The sequence below is a fragment of the Callorhinus ursinus genome, unplaced genomic scaffold, assembly GCF_003265705.2.
Source record: "Callorhinus ursinus isolate GAN/ISIS: 27379988/994484 unplaced genomic scaffold, GSC_fseal_2.0 scaffold10, whole genome shotgun sequence".
Classification (NCBI taxonomy): Eukaryota; Metazoa; Chordata; class Mammalia; order Carnivora; family Otariidae; genus Callorhinus; species Callorhinus ursinus.
This window is the reverse complement of record NW_027397072.1, coordinates 35967712-35981950: the sequence shown is the minus strand read 5'-3', so window position 1 is coordinate 35981950 and position 14239 is coordinate 35967712. Positions and strand designations below refer to the sequence as shown.

At 42.0% G+C, this 14239-nt stretch overlaps 1 protein-coding gene across 4 annotated transcripts in view; it reads left to right on the top strand.

The window, feature by feature from the left end:
- ZNF2 (zinc finger protein 2) overlaps positions 1-14239 on the top strand; it is a 59165-nt gene that overhangs the window by 29978 nt on the left and 14948 nt on the right. Inside the window, exons 2-6 of one of the 4 annotated variants that reach the window (XM_073897371.1) lie at positions 501-896; positions 2340-2409; positions 3748-3874; positions 5660-5776; positions 7460-8842. In XM_073897371.1, coding sequence (XP_073753472.1) covers positions 2356-2409; positions 3748-3874; positions 5660-5776; positions 7460-8514 — 1353 coding nt within the window. In that variant the 5' untranslated portion in view covers positions 501-896; positions 2340-2355 and the 3' untranslated portion in view covers positions 8515-8842. Of the gene's footprint in view, positions 1-392; positions 897-2339; positions 2410-3747; positions 3875-5659; positions 5777-7459; positions 8843-14239 lie in introns of those variants that run through there. The other 3 variants (XM_025868162.2, XM_073897372.1, XM_025868166.2) reach the window with 3 other exon arrangements.

Sequence of the window (14239 nt, the reverse complement as noted above, 5' to 3'; positions counted from 1 at the left end):
TTGGCCATTCTAAATATCCAAGATGGCATATACAGGTTCTCTATGTAGAGCTCTTAAGAGCAAGAGGTAAAGATATGCAGCGCCGTCATCCTTCAATATCCAGTGGGGTACGCAAGTCTATTAATGAAAAAAATAAAATCTGATTGGTAGTGGATCACAACCATAATTGGAATCCAGAAGATGGTGCCAAGTAGGATTTATCGCACTGGATCATATGGATTGTATTATATGGAATCAGCCTCCGATGAGCACTGATGGATCCCTTTACCCGTTCTTTTCTACTCTTCAGTCCTCCCTACTAGTACTGACTCCATCTTGCAACAACTTTTGTCATAAATCCCTGACAGAATATTGTTATAGTATTCTCTGTGGGCAAGCTTGGGGAGACCATTGTTCCTTGGCTCCACTTCTGGAAGGGTTTTTCACTTTCCCTGACTAAAACTTCTGTCAGATGAATGAATTTTTCTCTTGAGAATATTGTTTTCTCTCAAGTCTTCCAGGTACTGTTATGTCACAGGTTTTCTCCATATCAGGCCCAAAGATGAGTAGGATTAGAAAGAAGAGGACAGAGATTCTTCATCCTGTTCCAGATGTATAGTTATTCTGTGTAGTCTGCCTTCGTTTTTTGATATTTGACTGCTGACAGCTCTTAAGACTCACCCCTCCTTCCCCTGGTGTCCCACACCTGAACAAGCTGATAAGGAAGCCTGAATGCTCTCTCCCTGGGCATTGGCAAGAGGTTCACATCACACAACTCCCTTCCTGTGGGCATGGGAACACTCACCCTGGCCCTAACCACAATAAAAACCCAGGCCAGTCTCCTTTCCTCACTTTCTCAAGCCATTTTGGGCCTGCTTGAGAGACCTACCCTGGTCTCTCCCAGAGACCTCAGTTACGTAAGTAATAAACATTTTCATACACTTGGTCTGTGTTTATGTGGCATCATCATTCTCAATATTGGAACCAAACTTTGGGTGGGGCCTATCTGCCTCTGCAGGTGACCATTACACTCTGGATACTCTAGCTCTCTAGCTAATCCTTTATTTCCCATGGTCTTCTGTGATGCCAGCCAATGCTGCAAGGGCAGTGGTCAGTCAGTCCATCCTGGTTGGTCCTGCTGCCCTGTTTCTCCTGCAGGAGAAGCAATTGTATTCAGTCCTGAACTCACCATTGACTATCTGGGTGTCATTTTGCATATAGCCTCCTAGTTCTATGGAAACTTTAAAAATGACTAACAGAGGTGCTTGGCTGCCTCAGTTGAAGGAGTGTGCAACTCTTGATCTCAGGGTTGTGAGTTCAAGCCCCATGTTGTATGTGGAAATAATAAACTAAAAAATAAATAAATAAACTTAAAAAAATGACTCTACCAAAAAAAAAAAAAATGACCCTAAAGAAACTGGCTGGAAATTCTAGAATTTGGTGTCTGACTCCGTTTCTTGGTTGGATGAGACCCGGTCACTTTCTTGAAACTTTGGCAATCAGGAAGGAATTAGGACAGGAGGCCAGTGCTCTTCAGATCCCGGTAAGGGCCACAGATGTCATGAGGCCTAGATGCTGTTTAATTACAGTATTCTTATAATGCCCACTGTACCCTAAAAACAACACCTTAGTTGGCTTGAATGTATTTCTGGTCCTTAGAATGAAACAAAACTTGACTAATACACTAATAAACTAATTTGCTTTTACTTTTTAATTCTTGATCATATAGGCTTCACACTAGCTTTATTTTTTGTTTTTTTAAGATTTTATTTATTTATTTGACAGAGAGAGAGAGCCCAAGTAGAGGGAGCAGCAAGCAGAGGGGTGGGAGAAGCAGGCTTCTCACTGAGGAGGGAAGCCTGATATGGGGCTTGATCCCAGGACCCTGGGATCATGACCTGAGCTGAAGGCAGACGCTTAACTGACAGAGCCACCCAGGCTCCCCATTCACGTTAGCTTTTAAAAAAAATGTTAGTATAAGCATCCTCCTGGTCATCTTGAACTTAAAAGTCAAATTGGGTTATTTATTAAATTGCTTATTTATGTCAAAATACTACAGAGTACAATGCTTATTATAGATTTATGAAATGGGGTAAAAACTAACTTCATTGTAAACTGTTTGATTTTTTAATAGTTTTCTGGTGTGGGTTCTGTTCCCAGGAAGCTGCTAACTCAGGAACAGAGTTATGGCAATATCCATAATTTCCATCTCCTGGGAAACGAATTTACTTCTAGGCTTGCTTTGCTCTTCATAGAGTATTGAGAATAAGGGCTGTTTCATACCTAATTGATATGTAGAGATTTTTAGTCTGGGTCAGAGAACTACAAAATGTAATTGGTCTCTGTCATGTTTCCTCTAGCTCTGCCAACTCTGGCATGGGCCTTTTCCAAGAGAACATAGAGGAGGAGAGAATGGCAGCCAGATGGCAGGTGAGTTGGATTTTCTTCAGTCCGGAGCTTCTTTGCAAGCCTTGGAGATTCATCCCATTATGGTAAAAGTTGGGCTCTGTAGAGAAGACGAGTACGTTTGCTGGCTTCAGATTCTCTTCTTTCTCACCATACAACGCAGCTGTAGGGATCTTCCTTCTGAATGGCCCTTCATAATGCCTTGGTGACCGGCCCCATCATGTCTTTTGTAATGCTTGGGGACCAGAGGATTGAGGCAGCTCTGCCATTAGCAGTGAGCTCAGGGAGTGCTTAGAGAACTCTCATGAGAATATAAAAATTCTGAATTTTCTAGTCTGGAATGTTATATTCCTTTCAAAGGGACACCATATTTTTTTATCTTTTTTCTCCAGTTTTAGTTCTTAAAAGTATCTTCTGTTCCTCGTACACTTATCATGGATCTTCCCTTGACTTGAGAATCAGTTGTTCAGGCTGAGATCTTCTTGGATCCCTGAGTGTTAGAGCTGAAAGGGAATTTAAAGATCATCTAATCTAAAAAAAAATAAAGATCATCTAATCTAATTCTTTAATAATTTTATCGTTTAAAAAATTGAGGCTAGGGGTGCCTGGGTGGCTCAGTTGGTTAAGCGTCTGCCTTTGGCTCAGGTCATAATCCCAGGGTCCTGGGATCGAGCCCTGCATCAGGCTCCTTGCTCAGCAGAGAGCCTGCTTCTCCCTCTCCCTCTGCCTGCCTCTCTGCCTACTTGTGCTTTCTATCTCTCTGTCAAATAACTAAATAAAATCTTTAAAAAAAAACTGAGGCTAATAACAGTGTCCCTGAAGTTTGGAGGCTCTGCCATGGATATGACATGAGGCCATCAGCAAGAGTTTCATGCCTCAGGTCACAGACCTGTACCTCTTTTTTTTTTTTTAAGATTTTATTTATTTATTTGAGAGAGAGAGAAATTGAGCATGAGCAAGGGGGAGGGCAGAAAGAGAGGGAGAAGCAGGCTCCCCACTGAGCAGGGAGCCCAACGCAGGGCTCAATCCTGAGCCAAAGGCAGACGCTTAACCAACTGAGCCACCCATGTACCCCATTTTTTTAAGTAGTCTCTATGTCCAGTGTGGAGCCCAACACAGGGCTTGAACTCACGACCCTGAGATCAAGACCTGAGCTGAGATCAAGAGTCAGACACTTAACTGACTGAGCCACCCAGGTGCCCCTCAGACCTGCACCTCTTATGCAAAATATCCAGTGCTCTTACATCATTAAAATCATTTCTTTTTTGTTCCATATATCCTCCGGTGCTGTATTCTTTTCTCTTACTTAGTGAGACATAAAAGAAGACACATAGGTGAGTAAGAACATGTTTGTCTTTTCAGAAGTCACTCAAGTTTAAGGATGTGGCTGTGAAGTTCTCAAAGGATGAGTGGAAGCAACTGGTTCCTACTCAGAGGGATCTTTACAGGGAGGTGATGCTGGAGAACTATCAGGGTTTTGTTTCTCTGGGTAAGCATGACTTTCCTTGGTGACTCAGAATCTGCCATTGGGTGTGTGTGTAAAGAAGATGGCCCTTCTTTTCTTACTGGGGCAGAATTGTCCATCTTTGGATAGATCCCCAGGAAGGGTGTAAGTGGTTTATTTTTTGTTGTTTGTGTTTAACTAATAGCTGTCAGTACTGTCAGTAAATGGCCTTTTTGATCTGGATAGAATCTGTAGGATAAGTGAAGTTTGGTCTGAGACCCTAGCTTTAAGCAAAAAATTATATTATATAAAATGGAAAATGGGTACCCCCTTTCCTGGGAATTTTCAATAAGGGGGGAAATCAGATAAATGTTTATCTCTGTTTTGCCTAAAATTGTAAAACAATGGAAACAACGCAGGCACTTGGGAATAGGGATTTAGGTAAATGAATCATTGTACATCCATAATGGAGTACATTGTACACCCACGTGGGCCTTGACCATGAATGATATTTATAGAGTTGGAAAGATATTAATGATATCCTGTTAAATGATAAAAGCAGTATATGAAATGACTGGAACCTGAGTACATTTACAACATATATCTATATGCATAGAAAAAGTCTGGAAGAATCTACACCAAAATTTTACCCCTAATTATCTTTGACTAGTAGGCTTACAGGTAACTTTTTCTTTTTTTTTTTTTTATATTTCTTAATTGTCTACAATGAACATGAAATATTTTTTTCATTAAAAAAAATTTTTTTTGAGAGAGAGTGTGTGTCTGTGCACGAGCCGGAGCGGGGGGGTGCGCCTCAGAGGGAGAGGGAGAGAGAGAATCCCAAGCAGGCTCCATGCTCAGCACAGAGCCTGACATAGGGCTCGATCTTACGACCCTGAGATCATGACCTGAGCTGAAATCAAGAGTTGGACACCCAACTGACTGAGCCACCCAGGCACCCTGAACATGAAATATTTTTAAAACTACAAAGATGAGGAAACATTTTTAAATGCATTGTGATTAACACCAAAGTTAGTATAGTGGTTGCCTCATGGTGGGGAGGAAGAGGGGTTGAGGGAGGGGCTTCAATCTTAGTATTAATGTTTATTAAGTTAGATGGGTTCATAGGTGTTTGTTTTAGTCTTTATGCCTTTTGTATGCTTAAACATTTAATAATGCAATTAAAAACTAAATGTAGAAAATTTATGTCACTAAATAAATTTATATATATATGACATTTATAAATGTCACTACTTTAAATCATTAAAAACCAAAGACATTATAATTTTTCTTTTTAAGGATTTCTAAAAAATTGTTTATTAATGTTTTCAGTTTTAAGTGTTTCATATTAACTGCACATAAGTTGAATATTTCTTAAACTGCTCTAGTTTGAGTTGTAGTTGCACCAAATTCAGTATAATTGCACAGAAGTATAATTAAGGGATATAAATCTATTATTTAAAAAACTACAAAAGAAAATGGGATAGCTTCTTCACCTTAGCTCCTTGAGGTGCAGAACCTTCTCCATATTCCACTTCTCTAAGCTAAGAATTTCCCCTCAACTCACAAGAATACTTGTTCCATCTGGGGGAGGTTCCTAGATTAGAGAAAAATTAGTGAACTACTTCAATAGATCTAATTCAGACTTTCTAGAAAGTCAGTACTGACTTCCCTTCAGAGAAGGAGAATTAGCATCTTATCTTAGAAATTAGCATATGCTTTTGGGATACTTCCATTTTCCTCTCTAGAGAGTAAGGGGATCTTATTAAACCCTGGGATAGTTGTGAATTTCTATCCCAAACAGCCATTTCTCATTTTGTCCTTTGTGAGCAGGACTTCTAGTTCCTAAACCTGATGTGATTTTCCAGTTGAAGAGAGGTGAAGAGCCATGGAAACTTGATTTTCAGGAAGGTGAAGAAAGTGATGTCCCAGGAAGCACTTTTCTAGGTATGTGTGAACTGGGTAGATGGGATTTCGCTGGACAGTTCACTTAGAGACCACTCCTTGTGCTAGTCATAGGTCTATGGAGAGGGTCACTTCTATACTGGGTCTTTGTCTGGAAAATTTATGCCCAGGTAGCCACGTGGCTTTCTTGTCACCTTTTTTAGGTTTTTGCTCAAATGAGCTGCCTTCTCAGTCAGGCCTGCCCTGACGACCCTATCTGTAATTGAACTCTCTCCATCTCTTTCCTCCTTCCCTGCACTACCTTAGCTCTCTTCTCAGGTGTGTCTTCCTAACATACTATATTTTTACTTCTTTATTTTGTTTCGTGTTTGTCCATACCTACCCTGATGAAAATGTAAACTCCGTCAGAGGTTTTATGTTGTTCACTACTGGATCCCCAGTGTTTAGAACAGTACCTGGTATAGGACGCCTGGGTGGCTCAGTTGGTTAAGCGACTGCCTTCGGCTCAGGTCATGATCCTGGAGTCCCAGGATCGAGTCCCACATCGGGCTCCCCGCTCAGTGGGGAGTCTGCTTCTCCCTCTGACCCTCTTCCCTCTCGTGCTCTCTGTCTCTTATTCTCTCTCTCTCAAATAAATAAATAAAATCTTAAAAAAAAAAAAAGGAACAGTACCTGGTATATAGCACACACTCAGGTATTTGTCAGATGAACAAACAGGTATCAAAGTCCCACCTGTTGGGGGTTTTGGGGGAGGAGGCTGAGGGAGGGTTGAGACCTATTTGTATTTAACTCTGATAATACTTTTTTATCTTTCCTACTTACCTTTTACCACATCTCTTCCTCTTCCTTTAAAAACCATTGTCATTGACAGTTCACTTTCTCAGGTCCTAGCTGGTCTTCCCACTTATTCTCTGCTGTTTAAACTCACTGACATGTAATAAACTGCCCAGTCATTTCCATGCTTCTTTGTATATCCCCTGTTTTTCTGCATGTACGCCTCCCTGAAATGTTCTTCTTTTGGTTGTTCACATGGTTAACATATCTTCCAGATGACCATTCTTAAGTTTTCCTTCTAAAGAAAACCCCACTCCAACTTCCATTCATTATTTCCTTCACTGGACTTACCATATCTGTTACATTTTATTTGTTTACTCTTTGTCTTCTGTCATGTAGAATATAAGCATCATGAGGACAGGGACCATGTCTCTCTTATTCAATAGAGTCCCAGTGACTTCTACTGTACCTAGCACTTTGTAGGCACCTAGTGAATATCTAATGAATGAACAACAGAAGCTTGTTTGGTGGGCTAATTGCGCACCTTCTACTTCTCTTCTCTGTTCTTCTCTTCTCCTCTGCCATTTTTCAGCCTCTTTGTGATGTTTTTCTTTTGAGGAGTTATCAATAAACCAGGCAGTATTTTGTATTCATTTTTTTCTTTTTTTTTTAAGACTTTATTTATTTATTTGAGAGAGAAAGAGCATGAGTGAGAGAGCACAAGCCAGGGGGAGAGGCAGAGGGAGAGGGAGAAGCAGACTTCCCACTGAGCAGGGAGCCTGACGTGGGGCTCAATCCCAGGACCCTGGGATCATGACCTGAGCCAAAGGCAGACACTTAAATGACTGAGCCACCCAGGCGCCCCTGTTCATTCTTTTCTTAACATAGATAATGTTCTTTTTTTCACTAATATTAAGACCCAGTTATATCTGTAATTTCTATTTGTTTTAGACCAGAATGCTAGACTTGAGAGCCAGGATTCAACTCAAAGGCAGGATGTTTCTAAAAAAGCAAAGTCACAAAAGACATTAATGGAAACACTCAGAAAAGATGGCCCTCTGGGTCCTGTACTTGGCCCAGAAAACCTTGAGGGCACCAAGAAAGAACATCTTTCAGGGGAGACTTTGAAGAAATCCTCCCCCAAGGAAGACTCGCAAAGATCCACTCCTGCCAAGAAAACCAACAGTAAGGGGAGAAACCTTGAATGCAGCATATGTGGGAAGACCTTATATAACCACTTATCCCTCACTCGTCATCAAAGGACCCACACTGGAGAGAAACCCTATAACTGTCAAGAGTGCAGGAAAGCCTTCAGCTATAGAAGTAGCCTTAAGAAACACCTGATATCTCACACTGGGAAGAGCCCTTTTGAATGCAATGAATGTGGGAAAACTTTCTATGACCGATTAACCCTTACCGAACATCAGCGAACTCATACAGGAGAGAAGCCCTTTAAATGTCACGAATGTGGCAAGGCTTTCTTTGTCCGCTCATCTTTTACCCGCCATCAGAGAATTCATACTGGAGAAAGTCTTTATGAGTGTACAGAATGTGGGAAATCCTTTAGCCAGGAAAGCATCCTCGCTCGCCACAAGCTCACTCACACTGGAGAGCGGCCTTATGAATGCAGGGGGTGTGGCAAAGCCCTGTTTGACCGCTCCTCCCTCATTCGCCACCGCAGAGCACACACCAGAGAGACCTGTTTTGAATGTAATGAGTGTGGGAAAGTTTTCTTTGACCGCTCATCCCTTAATCAGCATCAGAAAATTCATAGTGGAGACAAGCCCTATAAATGCACTGAATGTGGGAAAGCCTTCCTCCAGAAGAGAACGCTTACTCAGCATCAGAGAGTGCACACTGGAGAGAAGCCCTACGAATGCAGCGTGTGTGGGAAGGTGTTCAGTTGCAAGTCCTCTATCATCCAACATCAGCGACGTTATGCCAGGCGGGCTTCAGACTATCACAGAGGTGCTTCAGCCCAGCAAGGGACCCCCACAGGAACTTAAGCCACTTTTGTGCAAGATAATGAAGGTTTGTGTTCGAGCACCTTCTAACTGCTGCTTATTCTCATGCCTCCATTTGATACTAGAGTCTCAGTAAATAGTCTTAATGGACCATGCCGTAGACTTCCCCTTGGATGCCTCATACTTAATATGATACTCTGAGGATCCCCAGATTGGTCAGAAGCTCTCCAATCAATATGTTTTGTAAGTGTTTGAAGGGGACCCTAAGATAAGCATCATATGTTATTTATTTATTTATTTAGTTAGTTATTTAGTTATAATTGTTTTTTTTATTTCTGGACCACTCTGTAAGAATGGGAACTATTTCATATCTGTGCATTGCTGTGTCCCCAGTGTGGTGCCTGCCACTTATTACATATTTTCTCAATGAATGAATACCTGTCTAGTCATGAGAACTTGAGTCCCCAGTCAAAAGTACTTTCTAGAACTAGAAACTTCAATAAGAAAATTAACATGAAGGTAATATGTATGTAGGACTGTAAATACCTTCACTATAACTGTCCTATTAGCTCTTAATCTACTCTTCTTGGAGGTTTCTGGAGCCCTGGTTTGGGTATGCCCTTGTTCTTCCCTCAGGATCCTTAGTTTCCCTGAACTTTGGCTCTAACCTGACCTTTGGGCTCTAGTAGACTAACCTATCACCCTTGTTTCTAGGTTAATGGTTGTGTTTTTGTTTTATGTTTGTTTAATCTCATTGATAACTAAAATTCCTTAGCCTGGTTTTGCCATTCCATCCATACCCTGGACACAACACCTTCCCTTTCTCATAATGTATTCGCGTATAATTGCTGAAGGGAAAAATATTCACACCAAATGTTCAAAGTCCAGTTGCAAGCCAGCTGTAGCCATGGCAGATGGGTGGGGTTCCAGGCTGAATAAGTCAGCTACAATGAACCAGGAGATGGTGCTGTCTAGTCTCAATATCACAAAGCCAAAGTTAACTCCAGGCATAGCTCATCCATGAGTAGTCATCCTTCAGTACTAAAGCAGCAGACATGAGAATGTAACTGAGACCCAGGCCACCACATCCTATTAGACATGATGTCCTTCTTGCCAGAACATCAGTATCTGTGAAACCAAAATGCAGACTGTCCTATCCACACCTACATAGTGGAGACGTAGATTGGCTTCCTCACACCTTCACCTTGAGAATTCCTCCTTAGTAATAAAGCAGTAATTCCAGGGAGCAGCTGAGAGAACACAAGCACTTAGATGAGGAGGAGGACAGGTTCCTCACATCTAGATGTTTGGTTTTTTTTAAAAAAGCACAGTTGTTTCAGTTTCTTATACCATATTGGTATTATAATGGATGAAGGGTAGAGAATTAGCATGGCACTCTCTTCTTTCACCTTGTTAATGGACAGGAATCTGGAACCTTGGGCAGGACAAATGGAGTTATAGTGAAGCCCAGTAGCAGAGACCACAAAAAATCAGTCCCCATGATGATCAAAGATCTGTCCCCTTGTATGATGCCCAACCTATAAAATATGCCATAGGTATCAGGTAAAAATGTGGATTCCTTTCCATCACACATATGAACATATGATTCCCACATTCTGTACACTCGTAACATATGTGAACATATGTCTAAAACCTGTGCAAATTATGCAGAAGAAGCAATTGACCAAATATCCCAGGATCAGTAGTTCAACTTACTGAGCCATCTTACAGAACCTCATGATTAAGTAACTTGCAAAAGCCAAAGTGTTGATAATAAGCATTGATTAATGCTTACTGTGGCAGAAGCTGTTAGTTGCCTAACTTGTAGTCATACTTCTTTTCTTTCTTAACAATAGGAAATCCAAGTCTCTTCTGAGCAACAGAGTGCTCAACTATATTGCTCAGCCTCTCCTGTAGTGAGGTATATCTAGTCAGGCCAATGAAATACGGATATATCAAATGTCAAGCCAAGTATATTGATATATCACATACCAGACAAATGATATGTTGATATCATTGGAATTTGTTGGATAAGACTTCTGGAAAGGCACCTTAAAAGGGAGGGATATCTAAGAAACCTCCTTTTGCCTTTGCCTTTCCCTTCTTCTCTACCTGGAATGTGGATTTAGTGGCTGGAATTCCAGCAGCCATCTTGTGACTTTGAGGATCTAAGTCATGCCTGAAGGATGGGAAAGGAGAAAAACAGAAGACATCTGATTCTTTGATGATTTTATGGAGATTCCATACCAGCTCTGGACTGCCTACTTCTGATCTTGCATGAGAGAGAATAAACCCTTATGTATTTAACCACTATATTCACAGCCAAAGGAAATTTCTTAAGTTGATGGGCAAAGAGAAACAGAAGGAATTTATCTGATCAGATTCCTCCTGTTTCCCTCATACTTTCAGGTTGCTTCATCCAGCCACCCCTAGGGAGGCCAGATCCCACAGCCCACTGTGTGGCACTTCAGCAAGCCTGGAAGTGGTGCAAGGAACCAGAAACTTGAGCTGTGCAGTTGTTTGGCCTGTGGCAAGCAAGGGGGAGAGACTGACACTCCCAAGCAGATAACTGCCCAGCTGAAGCTGGTGCAATCAAATGTCTGAGTGGGTTCATTGGCTCAGGCAGCTGAGGTAGAGCAAAGTGCTGAGGGTATGTGCACAGGCCCAAAAGTAACATGTAACTTGACTAGGCACATACTCATGCCTGATTTATTGCCTTTGCTATTTTTTTCCCGCCAAGTTTGATTACCTGTCTCAAGTCTGCCTTCTTCTCTCCCTACCTGAGACCTGTAGCACCTCTCTTCTGTTGAATCTCATGTCCCTGAGACCTCCACCTGTTTGCCACACAAATCCACCTTTACATTTTCAGTTTTGCCCTCTTCCGTGGTGACTAAAGGATTCCTTGTTTGTCACTCTGCATATCAATTTTCATCTCAAAGTAAATGGCCTTTCAAGGCACTGTAGCTTCAAAGGAATGCAAAGATGCTTTCCTAGTGAGATGTTGTGGCAAACACAAAGACAGACTAGAAGGAAACAGAAGCACTCACTGAATTTAGGAAAACCCTTAAGAGACTATATCTTAAAGTGTTCCAACTCCACTCTACTGTGGAACACCAATTTATGTGCTTGGGCCAGCTGGTAGTGTCCAGGGCTACGTGATTAAAGTAGGGCCTCTGTAAATAAAAGTAGGGTTACGAAGGAAGTCCAGGTTTTCCAAAAGCACGCAAATGAAAGCCAAGAAAAACAATGAGGGCAATGTTAGTTTCAGGCATTTACACCTTCTCTACAAGCACAGAAAAGAGTATACTCAGTTATTGATCATCTAAGTAGCAGTAAATACTCCGGGATACTCCTCCCATGGAGCTTAATCTGTGGTGTATGTGTGTTGGGAGATACCCAATAAACAAAATTAATTACGTTAGAAAGAGATAAGTACTATGGAAAAAAATGAAGTGGTCAGCGAAGTCTTCACAAGGAGAACAAAGGCTTGGAGGAGGTGAGAGAGCAAGCCATGTGGATACTTGGGGGATATCCACCCATCACGTCTATCCAGGCAGAGGAAGAAGCGCTCCGTAATGGAAGCATGCCTCACTCAATTGAATGATAGGTCAGTGTGGCTGCAGCAGAACAAATGAGGGGAAAGTGGTAGAAGATGAGATCAGAGAGTTAGTGTGTGTGGATTTTGCAGGGCTTTGTGGGCCACTGTAAGGACTTTGGCTTTGTTTTGAGATTGGAGAGCAATTGTGTTAAGAATAGTATGTATAGGGCAAGAGTAGGAGTGAGACCAGTCAGCAGGCATTTGCAGTGATCCAGGCAACAGTTGATGGGTGCTTCGACCGGGGTGGCAGCGGTGGAGATGGCGAGACGTGGTCAGATTCTACGTGTATTTTGAAAGTACAGCCAACAGGATTTGCAGAGGAACTGGATGTGGGTTGTGAGATAAAGAGAATGATGACCCCAAGGTGTTTGGACTGAGCAACTGGAAGGATGAGTTGCCATTTACTGAAGTAGGGAAAACTGTAGGAGGAAGAGTTATGGCATTGGGGGAGGAAGGGCATCAAAAGTTCAGTTTTGAACATCCTATATTAGAGATATTTATTAAACATCCAAGTAAAGAGATTGAGGAGACAACTCAAGGTCAGAGGAGAAGCCCATGTTAGAGATACGAATTGGGAATTGATCACATTTGGATGGTATTTAGAACATCTAGACTGAACAAGATTACTAAGAAGTAAGTGTTCACAGAAAAAGAAGAGCAGCCCAAGGATTGGTCTCTGGGACAGTCCAACATTTAGTTGGTCCCCAAATGAGCAGCTTCAGCAGCCCTTGGGAACTTGTTAGGAAAGCAAAATCTCAGGCCACACCCCAGAATCCTAAATAAGGTTAGAGTTCAGCACTGTGTTTTAACAAGTCTTCCAGGTGATTCTGATCATGGTATAGTTTGAGAATCACTGGTTTCAAGGCTGGGGAGAAGGAAGAGGAGTCTATTTAGAAACTGAGAAGGAGTCACCAGTCAAGGAGGAAAACCAGAGTTTTTCCAGGAGGAAGGAGTAGTCAGTTTTATCAACCGCTGGTGATCGATGAAGTGAGAGGAAGACTGAGAATTGACCATTGATTTGGTAACAAAAGAAGGGGGATTTCTGTGATGGGGTTGGTTAACAAAAGGAAGGTATACCCTGGTGTTCCAGACAAGTGGTGCCTTTCATATACAACGGTTTTTCAAAAAAACTGTCCATTCCATAGCTCTTGCTATGGAGGGGGTTGGTTGGGGGGAGGCTCCTTTCAGCTGTTCTTTGAGCTGGTAGGGCTGTATTGTCTACCACATGCCCTCTCTCCTCTCAGCCCTAGCTGATTGGACCAAAAGCAGCCAACCTTACAAATCAGTTAGAAGATAAGTGTAACTATCTGTACAACAAACCTAGTGTAATAGTGGCTTATATAAAATAGAAGTTTACATCTCTCTCACATTAAAGCTCAAGTTCTGTTCCACCAAATTGTCAGGGGCTCAGTTCCTTCTATGGTGTTGGTTTGCCATTTCTCTCGTGTTAACCTTGTCCACGTGGTCCACAATGACTTGTGTTCCAGCCAGCATGGAGGAGCTTTCCTCTTCCCTTTAAGAATCACTTTGCTCTCATTTCCCTGGCAAGAGATAGGGATGATAATAAATATAATCTTGGGGCGCCTGGGTGGCTCAGTTGGTTAAGCGACTGCCTTCGGCTCAGGTCATGATCCTGGAGTCCCGGGATAGAGTCCCGCATCAGACTCCCTGCCCTGCTTAGCAGGGAGTCTGCTTCTCCCTCTACCTTCCCCCCTCTCATGTACTCTCTCTCTCTCATTCTCTCTCTCAAATAAATAAAATCTTAAAAAAAAAAAAAAAGAAATATTATCTTTACTCTAGGAAGCTTTAGGCCTACCTAAAAGTTGGGAACACTATTAGAGAAAAGACAAATGGACATTGTAGCTTCTACCCAAAGAGGGACAGTTAGGCTAATTTGATTTTCTTTCTTGGGAATTTGAACTAGAGAGAAAACTGGCTACCTTACTGTGGAAGATACGTGAGACCATGCACCATCCTGAAGATACACCCAATACCATCTGACAGCTCCTCGAACTTCTCTGGAGTCTTGAGAGACTTCCATGTTCCAGTCACCTTGAGGTTGGCGGTACCAGTTATTAACTAGTAACTTCTTGGGACTCTGTGTCTGGGTTGAGGTGATTTCCAGGACAGAGATTCTACTTTTCCTTATTCTGCAGCAGCCTGGAATAC